This window comes from Mirounga leonina, unplaced genomic scaffold, assembly GCF_011800145.1.
Source record: "Mirounga leonina isolate KUSES-001 unplaced genomic scaffold, KU_Mleo_1.0 Mir_104, whole genome shotgun sequence".
In the NCBI taxonomy this organism is placed as follows: Eukaryota; Metazoa; Chordata; class Mammalia; order Carnivora; family Phocidae; genus Mirounga; species Mirounga leonina.
The window spans coordinates 13,370,214-13,390,293 of NW_023270231.1; the positions used below are offsets into that span (position 1 = coordinate 13,370,214).

Consider the following 20,080-nt stretch of genomic DNA (forward strand, 5'->3'; position numbering starts at 1 on the left):
CTCCAGAATGCATTTTTTAATTTTAATTTTAATTTTTTGTAGTAGAGCAATGAAGGGCAGGGGCTCAAATACCAGGCAGAGCTGGATTTGCTACTTGAAGGGCAGGCCCAGGGACTTGCCAGGGGCACTTTGGGCAAGTCATTAGCTTCTCTGAGTCTCAGTTTCCTCATTAGAAAAATGAGATTAAGAGGTTCTACTTTGTAAGGTTGTGGTGAGGATTTACATAAAATGCTGGATTCTAGTATCTTGTCATAGTCCCTGGAAGATAGCAGACACTAAGAAATGGAGGTTGTAACAGTAATTATAATATCTATAGTGACTATAGTAATTGTTATAATATCATTGTATTATATGTTGTTAATTACTATTTGTATCTAGTTCCACATTCAGAGGAAGCTCAGTTGAAGTGGAGGATAGACCTCCATTTGTATAAAGCTCTGGGTTTTCTGTATCGGGCTGACGAGGTCTATGAAAGTCCTTACACCCAAATCCCAGCACCCTTCAGCCAGGACAACAACCCCATGCTAGAGGAGTGAGCACACCCTGATCTGGGTGTCAGGACTATTGTTAATTTCCTGTCACTGCCTTCTTCTTACACCAGCAAAGGACTTTCTTCTCCATTTTTGTGTCTAGTGGGGCTTGGGGTCAGGCCATGTTGTACCTGCCTGGATGCGGCTGAATATCTACCCTAAAAGTCTGGTCAATTCCCAACCACCACTGCTTTAACTCTTGAATCGCTGTTCTCTAAATGTGAGCTAAGAAGGAGCTCAGTACATGGGATGATGAAGGGGTCCAAGGAACATGAAACTGGGTGGGGGGTGTTTATCTCATTTCTCATCAGTTGCATAGACCCAATGACAAGTGCTTTAAAATCAAAAGGGAATTTGGAGGCTAGTTCAACTCTTGAGAAGAACTTTCCAGAAGATGGGGCACAAGAGATTCCTGCTTGCTTCTGTGGTGTCCTCGCTCAGCTTGGGAGTCCTGGACTCCACGTCACTTGGTTCTGCTTATACATGTCCATTCAACAATTCTGGTAAGCTCTGGCCCCTCGAGTTTGATGCACCAGAGAACCTGCTCTTCTAAAGCTTTACTGTCTCTGGCACCGGGCACCATGCTGGCACACAGTGTTTCCTTGCTTCATGGATGGATGACAGCAGGGGCCACCTGGGCTGGCAGGTAGCTGAAATGAATGGAGGTCGGTGGGAAAGTAGAGTCTACTCATCCCTTCTGAGGAGGGATGTGCTCTTTAGCCACAACTGACTGTCACAAAGCAGAAATGCAGCCCAGGGCTGCCATTGCTTCAGGTGTACCAGAAACCCAAAGCTGGCCATCTGTACTTTTAAGAAAAATTTTATAATTTTAAAATATGAGATTCTAATTTCAATTAAAAAATACTCGACAGGATTGAGGGCGCCTGGGTGGCTCAGTTGGTTAAGCGACTGCCTTCGGCTCAGGTCATGATCCTGGAGTCCCGCATCGGGCTCCCTGCTTGGCGGGGGGTCTGCTTCTCCCTCTGACCCTCCTCCCTCTCATGCTCTCTGTCTCTCATTCTCTCTCTCGCAAATAAATAAATAAAATTAAAAAAAAAATACTCGACAGGACTGAAAAAAACTCATCTGTGGGTGCGACATAGTCTGTGGTCTATCTAGTTTCCAATGTCTGGTTTCAAAAGAGCAGAAAGCAGGATCATTCCTTGATTCTGTCATGTGCTCAAGTTTGCCCTCCTCAAATCTCCTAAATAAAACACCTAATAATGGCTTTGAAAGGACAACTGTGCTTGGGATCCCCAGTCCTACAAAGGGTTTTTTTTTTTTTTTTTTCCTGGACAGCCTAGTTGCATGAAGGTGTCCAATGTGGGCAAAGAACATGGGATCAGGGGTCCACAGACCCAGCTTCTAGTCCCCTTGCTGCCACCAACTTGCTGTTTCCCTTGGCAAATCTCTTAGCCAGAGCCTGGATGAGGGTGAGGGACATGGGGTACCCAGGTGCAAAATGTTATTTGGCCCGGGCTTCACTCTTACCTGTTCTCAATCTCTCTGTGCCTTCTCTCAAAGTAAGAGGTCATCCCAGAAACTAAGGTCCTTACAGGCCCAGCCTGTAATAATGTCACTGAATTTCCAAAATTGGCAAGTGACATAAATGGAGGTAGACCTTCAAAACAACACACGCTGGTTATCTGCAGATGTGTTGGACCTGCATGCAAGTTAGCTGGTACCAGTGATTTATCAAGGGCAGGCTCCTCACTGGGATATGTGAGCATTTTCAGGCTATGCTCCTGACATCTTTCGTTTGGCATTTTTGGCAGCATTATCTACTGAACTTCTGATTTGCTACATGTTGTCAGGAGACAGTGTCTGAAAATCTTTTTTCCTCTCCCACAGTACTACTGAAAAAAAATTATTTTATTAGCTAGGTTTTCTCATTTTTGTTTCATTTGTCCACACCCTTAATTTTTTTTTCATTAAACATATTTCTGACCCAGGACAGCATGTTGGGCAGGGAGGTGCCTGGTATAACTGGCAAAATGCCTGGCTGTCCTCAACCTCACTGGCCAGGAAACCAGCTCAGAACACCATGACGAATGATTCCTGACCACATAGGGTCAGAATTGCAGTCTTGGCATATTCAACTGCAGTATAAACCCAACTTGGAGGAAACCGAGTATGTGAATCACCAAATGTATAGAACAGGTGGAAATGAAAGGCCAGTGATTTGGGCAACAGAAGGCTGTCTGAGTCATAGCAACTCTCAGTTAAGAACCTTAAGGCCATACAGAAAGCTGGGGCTAGATCGTGGGAAGGTCTGAAGAATGGAGCCCCCAAACCACTGAGTGACAAAGTCAACTGGTGATGTCCAGAAGCGAGAATAAATCGTCTCTGGGACTAAGAATGTAACTCAATGAAAAAGCAGGACTATTTTCTTTCCCTGGCAAGTCTGATTTACCTTCAACTTTGGGGACCCACTAACTGGGTAAAGGAAATGACAATTTCAGAAGCATGTGGGAGACTCCAACGTGATCCTGGGCAGGACTGTGAATCACCGCTAGCTCGCCTAGCCCAGCTCTCGGAGGCCGGTTCATACCACTCTGTGGCACCTGTTGGCCACGCTTCCAGGGAACCAATGCCACAAGAGCCTTGGCAATTACAGATCTGGAAAGCTGCTTGGTAGAACGGTTAATCACACAGGCTCTGCTGCTTACTAGTTAAGCAGCTACTTGCCTTCTTTCGGATAGGTCTTGTGCAGAAGGAGGGCTGTGAGGATGCAGAGGGAGAAGGTATGTAGGAGCACCACATCCACTGTCAGGCACGGGTAACTGAACAACGGAGGCTACAAAGGCTGTATCCTCTGCGCCATGATTCTTCCCCTATGGTGGCACCGGGGCCTTGCGAAGTTTCACCCGCACTATGCTTTTTCTCTTAGTCCCTTTTCTGGTTACCTGGGAAGGGGAGGAGGGTGGTGGCTCTTTTCCTTTGTTCACCATATTCTGTGCTAGACATCCCCCACTGGGCAGGAGCCAAAAATGAGGATGAAGTGAGCAGATGTCATAGCCTTTTCCAGCCCGGTACCCATTCCTCTCTCTTTACCGCTTTACCCCTTCCTGGTTCTCGAAGGCTCCCGTCCTCAATTCCCATTGTGTGTCCTGTGGGACCAACCTCAGCCTGGATGGGAAGAAGTTTTACAGCAGTTCCAGCCACAGAAAAAAATGGAACAACAGGGGGCTCCCATGTGAAATATTTCCACTAGTAGTTGACACCCACAAACTTTCCTTAAGTTAATTTTGAGAGAGCTTTCCATGGGGGTAATCGTGAGTCTTTCCTTGTTTTTTATCTCATCTGCCTAATGTCAGAGAGAAAACACACCTGTAATACTCTATTTTGTCTTCTTTAATTTGCAGACTTTAAAGCTTTAGATACTTAAAGACGACCTTTCTGGGGATAGTGTGTTTTGAACCTCTCTCTCAGGGACTTACTAAGTTAATATATAATGTCTTCACTTAGTTCCTATTTATTATTTCATTGTCAAGATTCTTTACGGTGCCTAAGTTGTGATTACAGAGAATTGTGATAAAATGTCAATGTGCAGATGAGATTTGGAAGGTCTAGGGGTGGGGAGGGGAGATTCTTTAAATGGAGATGTCAGCTCCAGCCAATTTCAGAATGGCTCACCATTAAGATAGATGGTTCCAAAGCCGTGTGCCTCTGCTGGAAATTAAAAACCCATGGAATAAATGATTATGATTAATTTTAAGTACTTAGCCATGTGAAGCCAAATGAGAGTGTCTTTAAAACAAAGCTATTGATCTGGCTTTGTTTGGAATTGAGAAGATAAACTAATAAGATCCTGTGGTCTCTTTGTAATAATAGGGAATGAGAACTACTTTCTCCCCCCACCCGCCACCATAGGCTTTTAAGATTCAAGTTTGAGAAACTTGGTGTACCAACGTGCTATATAACATACCAACATTTTAAAATTAGCAAACACTGGGGTAGAGAAGAGCAGTCCAGTTCTGTCCCAAACAGGGGTTTGATGGGGATGAGGGCATGATGGGGAGAAAGTGAGGGGAATGGAAGGGACAGAAGCCAGCTCTTCTTAAAGTTGAGGGAACAGACTCAGAGAGGTTGCATTGCTTGGCCCAAGTCCCACTGTGCCCAGGTGTGTCTGACTGTACGGCCCCATCCCCTCCCTCAGACAGCCTTCCTCGTGAGGCGAGGCACCACCACTCCCAGTACAGAGAGCTAACGTGCGGGCTGTCCAGTTGTCACAGCTGTTTTGTGGCAGCTGGTGATTTCCATTTCCTGGTCTCTTCCCAAGGAGTTTTCTCATCCTCCTGAAGAAAAGGGTGACATGCTCCCAGCAGCCCTTCTCCAGAAAGGCTTTTTTGCAGGCTGGGAAAATTGCGCCTACCCTTCTCAGCCCCAGTCTCCTGATCAGGGAAGTCCTAGGTCACTAAATTGGGCTGGTATCCTTTCCCTAGCAGACGTGCATTTGTTGACGGTTCTGGGGTCAGAGTTTGGGTGAGGAGCCACCATCCATCTTAGGATTGACAACCTGACCTCCCTGGCTGTGGGTCCTGCCGCTTCTGTCCCGGGAATTCGCGGCTTTCATCAGATTTCCGGCACCTTGCAGCATCAGCATCCCCTTTTATTTCCCGTGATTCCTCTTGGAATCACCTTCCTCTCGTACAACGTGGAGAGGCTTTCTCCAAGCCGTGTCCACTGGCTGCAGGGCCAGGTGAAAAGGAAGGTGGGAGGAGGACCTTCCTTCATGTAGAAAGGGACATTTTTATATATTCATTCATTCATTTCTGTGACATTTATTCATTCCTTTGGAAGTCAGAGGTATGTAACCTGGTGACTAGGTAGTTTTTTTTTTTTTTTTAATTTTTTAATTTTTTTTTTATTTTCAGGGGTATGCTCAACAAATTCTACCCTATCATACACTGGATAGAACTGTACCATCAGAATTATTTTTAGAACCAAGCAATTACAGAATTTGGAAAGGGGAAGCCAGCCCCAAGGTATAGCAACAAATCCTTCCTTTTCCAAATGGGAAAACTGAGACTCTGAGTGCGGAAGGGACTTGCCCAAGGTCACACAGCCAATTAGGGGCTGAGTCGGGACTGAACCACACATCTCCTGACACAAGTTCTACTAGGCTTTATTGCTTTCCTTTCTAGGTTTCACAAATCAGGGATAGCTGGAAGTGTCGCTTTGGGTGACATTCAATCGAAATGTTTTCTTACACAATTCTACTTTAGTTTGAATGACCCCAAGATGATTCCTAGCTGAATTCCAGCCCCCAACCCACACCTGGAAAACTGGAAATCAGGTTAGACCCATGGGAAAAATCCAGAACACAGAAAAGCAGATCCACAAGGTATAAGGGGTGGGATTCCACCTCCTCTCATCTTTCTCCCACCCTGCCACTTTAAGGTTACTGCTTAAAGTTTGCATTTAAACCTAAGGCGACATCCCAGGAGCAATGGCAATGACTAGACTTTACCAGGCTGTTTGGCAGCGCAGCCCCCCCGCCCCCGCCCTGTGCCAGGTCCCTTTGTGATTCTGGGTGATATCAACTGACCCCTTGGTGCTATCCCCTCTCTCATCTCCCAGACCTGTAACCTGTCTCTTCCCATGCCCACACTCAAACAGACTCTCCCTGAACGCTCTGCCTGGCGCTGGGGGGCTATTCCAGCCCATCTGTTCCACCCAGCAACAAATACCACGGGAGCACCGGGAGAGAAAGGACTCGATTGAGACTTAATTAGCAGGAACCCCAGTTTGTGGGAGGTGAGAAATCACACTTTGCTGCCTGCAAACACTTTGGCCAAGGTGAGCCAGAGGGATCTCCCGGTTCCCAATTTTAATAGCACTGCAGCAGAAGACACAGAAATGCAATCCACACGGACCCCCCTGCACACACACTCCCCTTTCTCTCCTCCTCACAGGGACACACACACACATGCACATAAGGCAGCGGTCGCAAAATCAACTCACAGGATCTCCAAATCGCGCAGCGCTCGGAAGGCTCCATCTTCAATGCAGCTGATGTGGTTGTTGTCCAGTTGCCTGTGGAAAAGCAAGGGGAGGGCATGAAGGCTGAGCGGGGGCAGCGCCGAGGAGCCGGGCGGCCCGGGCCACCCGAGCGCCTGTCCCTCCACCCCTGGCAGGCTCTGCTCGTCCCCGCCAGGAGCTCGCGCAGAGCCAGCCTGTCTGCCACGCTGCTCCGTCCCTGCTCTCTGTCTGGGAGAGCTACACAGACGAGCGCACCAAAGGCTGTCAGGTCTCAGTAAATATTAATTGCGCATTTTTTTTTTTTTTTTTTTTTAGGCAGAAGGGAGTAATTTCATTACATTAGGGCATCCAATCCATTACGAGCTCTTACCGTCATGTCACTGAAACAATTTCATTAAGCTAAAGGCCTGTAAATCATTGGAGGTCACTGCTCTGCCCTCCGCGACCTCCCAGAATGCTTTTTTCCCTCTCTCCCTCTCCCTTGTCTCCCTTTACTGGAAGTTGCAGTCTTCTGCTCTGACACAGTGCTAAATCTCAAGGCTTTATCTGCCCAAGAGCAGCGAGGGTGCATGGGGAATATACCAATTCCAAATTAGACTCAACTAATCTAATTTTATAGTCTTTTTATTATTCTAAGCACCAAATGTCTGTGGTGGTTTGATGCCTCCGTGCTTTGTTATGGGGCCCATCTGGTAGGTCATTCTATCGAAGCATTTTCTGACTAACTACAGAGCCCCTCAAACTGCACCAACCACCATCAACATTAAAGAAATCCATTGATGGAAGCATTCCTGATGGGGGAAGAAAAGGAATATTGTTATTGCCTTAAAGATGTACCACTTAAATTTAAATTGGGGAGAATTAAATGCACCTCTTTCAGGACTCCTTTTTTATTTCCCTTTCCATCTTATGAGCATGAAAATAATGTCTTTTAAAAGGATGCCTTGACTAATATACATTCTAGTTGGGGATTGAGGTATTTTAGTTGAAGGATAATAAATATATACCATTATCCCTAAATCAAAATAGGTCTGATGTGTAAGTCATGACCATACTGCAACTCAAATCTCACATTATATATCAGTCATTTGATTTCTAAAATAAAAGATGGTATACAGAAAATGTTTATTAGCACCAGATTGTCTATTGTATTTTGTGTGCAGAATACACCACGGTCTTTGGGGCAAATGGCCGAAAGGAGTATGGCTGTACTGAAAAACTCCCTTATCTACTTTTTTGTTTTTTCTTTTGTCTCAGAAAAAAATCAGCCCCTCTCAGGTGAAGGGATTTTCTGATGCTGGAATTTTCATGTGACTTGTACTAATCTATCCCAACAACTCTGTGCAAAAGATGTGTCGATGATATGTTCAGTAACCCTCACGGAGGGTTTTATATTCTGCTGCAGGAAGGCGGAATTAAAATTAAAATACTATTATCATCGAGAAACCAGATAGATATAAGATTTCTGTAAACGCAGATGAGTGAGACACGTACAATTAGACTGATGTGTCACAACCGATGGGCTCTGCCACGATATTACGGGGAACTGAATCACTCAATAAATGCTCCTGATACAAGATTTAGACATTTAGGGTTTAAAAATAAGCGGCCAATGGGTATCTCAAGAAGCAGAAGCACTCTTTAGGTCGACAACTTCTACATCTAGCGTTCAAAGTTCTTGCTGATGCCCAGTCCGGTGAAATCTCAGTGTTCTCGCTACCCGGAATACTTCCAGAGTCTTTCTTAACATGAGTTTGCTGAACGTCCTTTCCCAAGATTTCCTGTAAGTACTGGGGCCGCTGATTCCCCGCAAAGGTTCTATTAAGGCAGTCTAGTCCTGCTGCCCAGTTTCTAGATTTATTATCAGTTTAAGGGCTGATGAATCAACAACCCCCGCCCCACACCAAGGCCACCAAACCTTACCAAGCAGAAATGCAATGGAGTTGGCTTTTGGCTCCAAGAAATTGTTCAATAAATATGCTGAATTCAGCAAAAATGGCCCCATCCACCTAAGTAGAAAAGTATCTAAATCATCAGACTGAGACGAGGGGTAGTGTGTAGCGATGGCAGTTTGTGGTGCATCTGCTTTTGGGCAGACATTTCAGCAAAGTCCTTGCTATTAGAATATTATTTATTTGCTGGAATTTGTGAGATGCTTTTTGTTCCTTTTCTTTTCGAGCATGAGAAACCAAACAGGACACTCTAAATGTACAGAATGTTATATGGAAAGAATGCAATTTGCAGGGGAGAAGAGAAATTCACGGAAAGAAGGGAAAGAATGAAGTGGTAGAAGAGATTAAAAGGGCGGGGGAAAGGAGATGTGCAAAAGATGAAAAACCAAGTCCACTGTTCAACGTTCCATAGGAGTCCTGCCTGGGGATACTGGAGCGGTGGGACAGAGTCTTAGGGAGGGACATGGTCACTATAAGGCTAAAAGCAGGGAGGTCTCCTGCGTGATCAGTTCTGTGATGTTTAAACAGGCTCACTGGGCACCACAAGCTAACACCTAGTTGTTTATTAGTAATGGGGAACACTGAGCTGTAATAGAAGCATCTCTGTGGGTGTATTTTTATAGACTCTTTTAGAATATATGAAATGTATCAAAATTTCAAATATTTATGCAGAAGTGTGCTATACATTTATTATAACCAGGATTGTCTCCTTTTACTCTACCCACAGATAAACAGTACCCCAGCCTTTGTCGTCAGTCATTTCCCATACGCATTGTTCATCAGGGAAGTCTTCGGGCGGTACAAGGCCTAGGAGGATCGTGTCAAGCAAATGAAAACCTGAGAATTACTTCACTGCCCAGCTATTAATATCTTCATGGCACTGAGCATCAGAGTGTTCGTAAAAGGTCATTAATTGTCTGCAATCTATCCTGATATTTCATGCAAATAAGCCAGGCCCCTAAAGCAAAGTAAATACATACTTGCCTCAGACAAGGTTTCTTTTTCTTTCAAAATTACATCTCAGATACACAAAAGTTAGTCCCCAAGCACGGGGTGGGGGATGCAAAATACATGCCAGCCCAGCATTCCTTTGCAGGTGTTAGGAGTGGAGCACTACTAAATACACAGAGAACCTTCTGGAGCTAAGGCCAAAGCCTTTGACTTAGCAGTTTGCTTCTGGGGGTTGATGGAGGCCGCTGAACTGTGTTCTAAGCTCTCGAGTCAAAGATCCATTTTGCAGCTTTGAAAGGACTCTTTCAAAGACCCTCTCAAAAACAAATCAAAAAGCCCATTGCTCACTCCACACTCCATTACTCAGGAGGCATGTATGTGCAAAAGGAACTCTGGATATGGGAGCACAAAGAACTCAGCAGTCTTAGAATGCCTGATCTTTCTATTTGTCCATGGCAGTGAGAGGTGTATTTCACACTGCTACTGAATCCATTTTTACCACACAAAATGACCTGCCCTGGTGCCTCGCACAGTGCCAGGGACTTCCCAGCTGGCCATGCATGGTTGCAGAGTGAGTCCTCCTGAAGGTCCGGCAGGGCTGGGTTCAAACTACCCGGCAGAAGGCTCTAAGCCATGAGCTATGCTGTCCCGGCCGTGGTCCTATGTGATGGAGCATTCCCTCTCTGACTACATGGGGAGCTTTCTGCCACACAGACCTCCACTGGGGGAGTATTTGGAGAGGATGCTTGGAATAACGTGAGATTTCTGTGGTGAAGATGAGGGGCAGGAAGGCAGTGGATGGAGGGAAGTTTGGCTGTTTTTTGGAGGCAACTTTCACTGTCATCTACTTTATACAGAAAACTCAATTTGATTTACACTCTCCTGCCTGTGACTAAGCCTGGAAGCCCCCAAACATTCATGATATTAAATTAACTGCTCTAATTTCCCTGGGAAGCTCAGATTTCACCAAACAACGTGCGCTAAAATGATACCAGAGTCTATTTAGAAAGGACTCCTCCGACAAGAACTAAATGCAGACTCCCTGAGAGGAGCTCCCTGACTACTGTATTTTTATACTCTGAGAATATAAACAAGTCAGAAAGGAAAGCCAGCGTGAGTGAGGACTTAAAATAATCTTCACCAAAGGCAGACAGGGAGATAGTGCTTTTGTAAGAATTCCCATCCGTAAGCATAATATTATCGCAATTCATCTCCTTCAATCACAATTTCAAATTTCATAATTGAAGCAGGAAAGAAATATTTTGCAGTTCAGAAACTTAAAGAAGCATATCTAAATCCTTTTCAAAGAGCTGAAAAAATCTGATTACAATATTAAGAGCGACCTATTTCCTAACCACCGCCCCCCCACAACAACAACAAAGGAAGAAAGAAAATGTCATGATTTCCACGATGCTTTTGAGTCCCCACGAGGAGAAAATACCTGAAAGATAGAAATCTCCAGAAACAGGTTTCTGGAAGAAAAGCAGAATTCCCAAGTAGTCGTCTAGATGCAGGGTCTATATACCGAGGCACAGCCACCCAGATGTGTATTTCTCATGCAGATGTTCTGGGGGACCCCAGCAACTCCGCCCTTGGTTGGTGAAACTTAGCCTAAGGGCACTGTCGCTCCAGGCCCGAAATCCAGCCCAGCGTGGGCTCCAGCACTGCAGCTAGAGGTACTGCAGTCCTCATGCTAAGTGGGAGAAGTAGCTAAGGCTCAGCGCTCTTTGGAATTTCCGAGCAAAACTATCTACACAAAATGCGCACAGTAAGGAGAAGGACTTCTGCATGAAATTCACAAGAGAAGCCCTAGTAGAAATTCAAGGCAAGCCTATGGTCTCGGAATCCAACAATAAATTAACCTGTAAGAGCAACTGAGAGTTAGTAGATGTTCACACTGTATTAGGCACCTAGGATACAGAATGAAGTGTAAGACATCCTTTGAAATTTTTTGGAAGAAGCCGGTACCTGTGGTTTTTACATGTCAATTATCTTAAGAGATATACGAGAGTGGCGCCTGGGTCGCTTAAGCGTCTGCCTTCCGCTCAGGTCATGATCTCAGGGTCCTGGGATCGAGCCCCGCATCGGGCTCCCTGCTCAGCGGGAAGCCTGCTTCTCCCTCTCCCACTCCCCCTGCTTGTGTTCACTCTCGCTGTGTCTCTCTCTGTCAACTAACTAAATAAAATCTTTAAAAAAAAAGGTATATGAGAATTCTAAAAACTAAAGTAATTTAAATTTGTTTTTGATGAAATATGTATGTCCCTACATATACATACTCCAAGTGTACTCCTTTTTCCATATGGAGGAGAAACAGAATGTTGAAACTATTAAAAGAAAAACTTGGGGAGTCCCTGCTTTTTTAAAACAAGCCAGAAAACAAAACATGAAGTAGCCCAGACATGCTGTTTCTTTTCTTCCCATTATCCAATTGTCCTTTAAGCAGATAACAGGGAATCTAGTAGCGCTTCTGAAGTTTGTTTTTTATGACAGTTTAACATTCTAAAAACTCACTATTGAAGAACAAATTATAGAAGTATTTGTCTGCTCCTGGCTGGGGTCTTCAAAAAAAAAAGCTCAAGGTTATTTTAACTGGCAAAGGGGAAAAAGAAATGTTCAAAAGAAATGCATACCCTCCATATAATTGAGTAGTGGCCACCCTTTGTAGGCAAATCAAACACTTGATCTAAGCCACAGTCTGCTAATGAATTGTCACTACTTCTCATCATTAAGGAGTTACTGTAATTCCACATTAAAACGACATCTCAAAAAGAGGTGAATCTATTATTTTGCACATTTGGTACACTTGTCCACCAGACCCAAGAATACATGCATATTGATATGTTTACGGATCCATGAATTATTTGTGTATCCACAAAGATTCCTGTCTATAGAACTGACAACTTTATGCCTATTTTTCCTACATAATAATTACATGTAATATCTCCCTATTGTATGCACGTAAATGCAAATGATATTATAAAATAGTTACAGTGATTGCTGACCTCTGAAATTTTATGTGCCCATATCTAGTCCTATTTGCAGATATATTTAGACAATTAAATGATTGTTAGTATTCCAGAGACTTCAACCAACCAAACCTACTGTGTAAAGACAGAATCCTAGGTTAATTAAGCTCTCTGATCAGAACACCCCGCTTAGATCTTAGTTAAAAATTGAAGCATGAATCTATTTCAGCAAGCATCCTTATGCATACTTTGCCACATGGCTAGCATAATACCTTTTATCAAGTATGTATCATATTGCCGTTCAACATATGCAACTTCTCAGCAGGAGCATAACCGCATCCACTCCAGTAGATACTCCTGAAACCAAGCTCTACAATAATGCAAACACAGATGATGGATTAGCACCAAAGAGGCATGCCAGACCTCGGAGAATAAAGGGGTGTTTTACACATCACTGGGAAATATCAATAACTACACTTCTGTGTTTACATAGTTTCCGGTTTGTTGGGGATTTGGCAGATGAAAAATGCAGGGGGGAAAATCCCTGCAAACCAATTTAGCATGAAGGATAGTTGCTAGGAAGAAGCTGAGCTCTCATTTAATTTGGAGGAGTATCAGTTTGAAACAATTTCTAGCATTTCCAGATAAATAAAACAACAACAAAAACACCAACCAACCAAACAAAAAGCAAATCAAACGAATACATCTTCTATTCACCAATGAGAGAGTTTTGAGTTTTGTTCCCTTCACAGCACTTTTAGAACAGGGGACCAAGGACACTAGGTTCTTTCTTTTTTTTTAAAAAAAAGATTTTATTTATTTATTTGACAGAGAGAGACAGCGAGAGAGGGAACACAAGCAGGGGGAGTGGGAGAGGGAGAAGCAGGCTTCCTGCCGAGCAGGGAGCCGGATGCGGGGCTCAATCCCAGGACCCTGAGATCATGACCTGAGCCGAAGGCAGACGCTTAACTGACTGAGCCACCCAGGCGCCCAGGACACTAGGTTCTTGTTGCAGAATGTGCTCTCATGTTTTGAGGCTTGTCTCAAATCCATCCTTTCTTGCGTCAACCTAATATTAGGGACCAAAGGGCTTCATACCTAGGACGTCCAACTTGCCAGGGTTTGTCTGGAACGTTCCCATTTTAGCACTGAAACTTCTGTGACCCATCCTGGGGAACTCATCAGTCCTGGCAAACTGCAGTGGCTGGCTGTTCCCCAGTTATACCCCTGGGGCTGACTCCACTGGAAACAGATTTATTCTCTGCACATCATTTCTTCACCAGTGTTCCTAAACCGTAAAATATGTGTTGATTCACAAACTCAGCCTTCAGTTATATCAGCTCTAAGAGGCTCCTCACTGTGTCTCCTGTAAAATGGGCTATCCTTCTACAAACACACCTACAGCTGGGCTGGGGGGAACCCTGAAAGTTGCTGAGGCGTCCTAACGTGCATTCTCAACTTTCCTCATTGTGAATTAAAATGTCTTTGTAAGAAGCACCGCGTTTTACTCGCCTTCTTACTGAGGTCATGAATACTCAGAGGCCAAACAAATAAAAGGCTGTCTCCATAGCGATTGGGGCAGGTCTGTGGTTTCCCTAGTTACACTCTTGAGTGATAACCATCTGGGGTTCCTCCCCGGTGGAGGGGAGAGGGAGTGAGAAACCAGAAGATGAAATGTGCTTTTGTTAACGGGCCTGAAAGTTATCTTCCACATTTGTGTTTTTTATTTGTTTTTAGGTCAATCAGCATACACTGTTGAGAGTTTTAAAATTTTTCACTCCCCCTCCCCTCAAGGGTTTCAGAAATTTTCCCGTTGGACTCTAGAGAAACTATTCCAGCCACGTGAATATGAGCAACAAGCCGCAGGCAGAGAAGAGTATTTCTGCCCGGACGGAGACAGCTGTAGGCATCAGAGCCCAGGCGGGATGCTGGGTTTCATTCAAATACAGGATGTAAGCAGCTCCACTCTGCATTGGTCAGGGGTCTCTCCCTGACCGTCCATCGAAGCCGCATCAAGGGAGGACAGGGATGGCCTCCTGAGACCTCGAAAGATCTTTGTCTCCCTTTAAGAGAAGCACATGGTTCTCTCATGTAGAAATTTAAGCCCTTCTGAATTTACTCAAATTTCCAACCCATATTAAGTAACCTTTTGGAGGCTTTCAACATTTGCTACCCATTTTTTATAAAACAAAGACTAGGGCTCCTGTAAATTTCTAGCTGATGAATGAAGTGACTCATATCTGCCTCAGTGTGCCTGGAAGGCAGGACCTCCGCCTCAGGGGGCCCCGAAGGCAGTACACACAGCCTAAGATTATTCTCTAATCTTAAGGTTTGGGGTTTGCTCGGGACCTGCCTGTCACTCCTTTCCTCTTTGCTATTTCTCCCTTTTGGAATGGGAATGTCGGTCCTCTGCCGGCACCACGACTGCATTTTGGAAGGACATGTTTGATTTCACAGGTTCATAACCAGAGAGCAATTTGGCTCGGGATGAGTCATACCTGCAGCCTTAATTAGGTAATTAATTAAAAGATTTATTTATTTTGAGAGAGAGAGAGAGAGAGATAGACTGCACGCAGGGGGAGGCACAGAGGGAGTGAATCTTCAAGCAGACTCCCTGCTGAGCATGGAGCCTGACAGGCAGCTCAATCTCAGGACCCATGAGATCACAGCCTGAGCTGAAACCAAGAGTCCCGAGGCTTAAAGGACTGAGCCACTCAGGGGCCCCTCTTCAACCTCACTTTAGATGAGATTTTGGACTTTAGAGTTTTAGGTTGATGCTGGAATGAGTTTGAGTCTACTGAGACAGAATGAAACATATTTTGCGTATGAGAAGTATATGAAATTTGGGGGGCCAGGGGCAGAATGCTATAGAATGAATGTGTCCTCTCACCCTCAATTCATATGTTAAAACCTCTCCTCTAAGGTTATTATGTTAGAAAGTGGGGCCTTTGGGAGGTGATTAAGTGGTGAAAGCTGAGCCCTCAAGAATGAGACTCGTGTCCTTGTAAAAGGGGATCCTCACCCCCTCCACCAGGTGATGTTACAGCACAAAGAAAGCTGACCCTCTAGGAAGCAGGCCCTAGCAGACACAGAATTGCTGGCACCCTGGTCTTGGACATCCCAGGCTCCAGTCTGTGAGAAACAACTTTCTGCTGTTTATAAACCACCAGTTTATGGATAGCATCCATGCCCCCAAGTCTGTTTCTTCATTTGTAAAATGGAATAACATTTAGCCCAAAAGGAAGTTTTGAGTATGAAAGTAATGAAATGTATGCGCTCTGAAAATGTATTTGTGGCATTAATTTTCTTTCCTTTGAAATAAATAATAGTAAACACAGGAATTCATCTTCTATAATCTCTAAAGTCTCCTTCTGATCTGAAGTTACGTGGCCTGAGGTCAATTTCTTATGAGATTCTTAAGAAAAAGTTCCTGTTCATCTTACTCAGATCCTTCTGTGCTTTGAGCCTATCCCTTTATCCCCTCTTCTTCCGTCCCAGGCCAAAGAATCTATTATTTGAGATATTCAATATATTTTTTTCTGGACTGAGGGCAGTAGTTCAGACTATATGCTTTTTGTACTTCTCCAGCGGATAGGAGATTGAAATACGAGAAGCCATCAAAAACCTCCATGACGAAAAACACAAATTCTTCTCTTACTGGGAGAATGAGGTCAATATGGGCCCATATTTATAATTCCCATAGATGAGAAGCTTTAGGGAGAGTGACTACAAAATTGAACCCCATTCCTTGGTGACCTTTTTCAATTAATAACCAACCAAGTTATGTGTAGAGCACCTAAAATAGTCAATTGCCACACTATTGTCTATGGTGTGTAATTCCCCAGTTTTGTTGTTGTTGTTGTTGTTTTAAGATTTTATTTTTAAGCGATCTCTACACCCAATGTGGGGCTTGAACTCACAACCCCGAGATCAAGAGTTGCATGCTCCACCGACTGAGCCAGCCAGGTGCCCCAGTGGTGTATAATTTCTTAATCTTAACATTCCTTAATTGGGACACGAGCCTTTAATGACTCCCTGTGGCCTACACTACAAATGATCACAACAACACAGTCACCATTTATTAGGCATCAAGTAATGAGCTGGGCATCTTCAATGTCTTATCCCAGTTGGGTCTCAAAACACCACGATTCCCGTTTTCCAGAAAAAGCAAGTGAGACCTGGAGAGTTCAGTCTCTAAGCTTGACCTTGAACCCAGGTCTGTCCCTGCTCGTAATGACGACAGGTGGTGCTGCTTCTCTGTGGACAGCCTGGAATCCTCAGCATGGCACTGCCCCACCCGCTCTGCAGTACATGAGTGTACCAAACGCTTACATGGTTCCTTATCATGCTGGTCCTGCCCGCCTCCTCTGCCTGGGGAGTTCTTTCTCGTCCATCAAGGCCCGCCTCAGAGGCCACATCCTCCAGCAAACCTTCCCGTGCAAACTCAGCAAAATGAACTGCTCTCTCCAAACCCTCCTGACCCTTTAGTCATCCTTCCATTAGAGCACTTACATCACAGCAGTAGGGCTAATTGTAAACACATGAGGAAACCAAGGTTCAGAGACGTTATGTAACATCTTCAAGGGAACTCAGCTCATACATCAGAGAGTGAGGATCAAACCTGCCTTCCTGATCCGGAAGCTTCAGGGCTTACCCTCCATTGCTACCTCCCCTCTCTCTGATTTCCAAAGTGCAAAGAGAGGGACCCTATGTTAGGACCGTGTGGACTTAACTCCATTATATTCAGTTGGGTAGAGGAGAATAGTCAAGGTTTGGTCTTGGCAGTGGTCCCCGGAACCCAGTTGCTTTCACTGGCTTGCAAGCTTTTTGACCCTGAGGATGGTAGGTGAGGTGTCCCCTCGCTGTCCCCTGTGTGTCTCTTAATGAGATTCCCTGGAAGTCCCAGGCCATTTAACTTTTAGGATGACTGGAGGAAGCAGGCACCTACGCCTTAAGGAGATACTACAATTCCCAGCTGACTGTTGGGACCTGGCAGGTGGCCTCTGACCAGCCTGGGACAGCTTAGTGCTTTCTTGAGCAAGGCTGAGGCACATTCAAGGAAATGGCTCTCTGTGCTCTGGGCAACTGGCAAACGGCACAGATTTCCATCAATCTTTCCCGGGCACGGCCTCCCCGAGTGGTGACACAGGCATGTCTTCTAAAGTTGTACAACCCGAAACAACTGGGCAGTGCTAACCAGGTCATGTACTGGGATGTGCAGGGGCAGTGGCCATTAGTGAGGTGTCACTCAAAGGTGTATTTGTGGCAGCAGAAGCCAATTAAAATATGTCTCATAAGCTCACTGTCAGGGGATATCAAGGTCCCTGCAATTAACTGCTGAAAAAACGGGCATCAAAACTCAGCAACATGGGCAGTGCTGATAACTACATTCAATCCAGCTAACGCACAGAACTGAAATCCTCTAGGAAAAGGCCGGCTTCTCTTTCCTTACCATTATTCTTAATGAAGAATGAAGAAGGCCTGGACTCATCGGCAATGGGACAGTAGGGGCAGGATCTGTCTGGGTCACAACTGCACCTGCCCCATAGCGACTTGCCCACAGGAAGTGCTTGGCCCACACCCCTGGGGGGTCTCAACAGGCTATCACTTTATACCTGCGAGGATGGCTACAGCCAGAAAGATGGAAAGTGATGTGGAGAAACAGGGCCCCTCCCACAGTGCTGGTGGGAGTGTAACATGGTACAGCTGCTCTGGAAAAGAGTTCGGTGGTCCCTCAAAAGTTAATCATAGAGTTGCCTGATGGCCCAGCAATCCCACTCCTAGGGATATACCCCAAAGAATTGAAAACAGGTGTTCAAACAAATACTTGTACGCAGACGTTCATAGCAGTATTCTTTGCAATAACCAACAGGTAGAAACAGCCCAAGTGTTCACCAGCAGATGAATGGGTCGACAAACTGTGATATATTCATACAATAGAATATCATGCAGTCATAAAGAAGGAATGAGCTCCTGACACGAGCTACAACATGGACGAACCATGAAAACATTGTACTAAGTGAAAGGGCCAGACATATATGATTCTGTTATGTGAGATGTTCAGAACAGGTAATCTACAGAAACAGAAAACAGATTAGCACTTGCCAGGGACTGGTGATATGGGGGGTATGGGGAGTAACTCCTTAATGGATACGGGGTTTCCTTTTGGGGGGATGAAAATGGTTTAGATAAAACTGATGGTCACACAACATTATGAATGCACGAAATGCCACTGAATTGTGTATACTTTAAAATGATGAATTCTGTTATGTGAATTCCAGCTCCCCCATCCCCCAAAAGAGGGGCTTGCTCTTTCTGTGGCAGGAAGGAGTCTTACGAGAACATCACACCATAAGGGTGATTTTCCTGTGTCATCATCACAAACGCAAGGAAGCCCAGGGCCAGATCTTATACAAGGCACCATCAGGCAGCAAAGCCAATTCCATCTGATGTGAAAAGAAATACCCTGGCACCTGAAGAACAAAGAGAATGAAGGAGAGGAACATGGGGGAGGGGGGAGTTAATCCATCTACTTTTGGGGATTATTTATAGCAAATTTACAAACTCTCCTAGTTGGCTTTGGGGATGCTAGCAGTCACTTGGCACTCAGCAAAAAATAAAACCAGTTTAAGTAAAGAGAATGAGGCTGGTAAACTTGACAGAAGCGGAGGCAGGGGAGGGGGTGTAAATCATCGGCTCGCTTCCCAAGTCAAATGTACAATGTTGTGGGATTAGCCACTACATTGTTATTTCCACACCACTGCTCCCTCTTCCCCATTGGTAGCCCGCACAGATAACTTAGCAGATTGTACGGAGTTTCCTTCTTGCCTTTCCTCAGACGGGTTCTTGGGCTCCCCCACTGAGAAGGCCAGCAAGAAGGCCGGGCTCTTCCCCTCGACCCCGAGAGAGAAGCGTCTCTGACCAGAAACTCTTCCCTGCCTCGGTCTCTTGGAACCCCCTGGGCAAGGCTCCTGGGGAAAGCTGTGCGGGTGGAGGCTGGGTCGAGGGCTAAGTTTTTTCCCCTACTCTCCCCCCTTCAAATTCTCAGGATTCTGGGGCAGCCACATGGTCTCACTGAGCTGAACAAATCCAAACAAGTTGGAATGGGAGGAAGAGGCCAGAAAAACAAAGGACAGAAAGTGCTGGAAGCCAAGGGGCCCCATTGAGACAGTTCCCGCCTGGGTACAAGGTGAGGGCCAGTTCTACTGATGAGCTTCCAGGTCCCGAGGGAAGGTTTCTGGCTTTCCACTGAGGCTACTGCTACTCAGTCGGTCATGTCAAACCTGAAACCAGCTTCTAATTCCTCCCCCGATTCCAGGAAAGGGAAATGAGAATATGGCTTACGCTTCCGAACTGAGGATAAGCAGCACCATGCTGGGGGAAAAAGGAAAAAGAATGATTTTCCTTTTCTCATTTGCCAGCAGTAGAGTTTCATCTAAGATGGTGCGGTTTAGTGGGAAAAAATGAAGTTTGCTTGGGAATCAAATGACAAAGTTCTTTGACCTTGCTGGGTCATGGCCTAACTTCTCTGGGCTGAAATTTCTCTATCAGTAAAACAAACCGTGAGAAAGAAGATTTCTGTGCATCCCTCCAGAGCTGATATTCAGGGCTGCGGAATTTTAATCCAGCCCCTGAAGTCCTCACATGAGAATTTTCTCATTTTGTGGTTACAGGTACTATTGGAGGAGTCAGACTT

The 20,080-nt window shown here is 45.1% G+C and overlaps 1 protein-coding gene across 2 annotated transcripts in view; it reads right to left on the reverse strand.

Annotated features, from left to right (window-relative positions):
• SLIT3 (slit guidance ligand 3) overlaps window positions 1–20,080 on the reverse strand; it is a 597,503-nt gene that overhangs the window by 150,422 nt on the left and 427,001 nt on the right. For both annotated transcript variants that reach the window (XM_035013944.1, XM_035013938.1), the window contains exon 6: window positions 6,498–6,569. In XM_035013944.1, coding sequence (XP_034869835.1) covers window positions 6,498–6,569 — 72 coding nt within the window. The remainder of the gene's footprint in view (window positions 1–6,497; window positions 6,570–20,080) is intronic.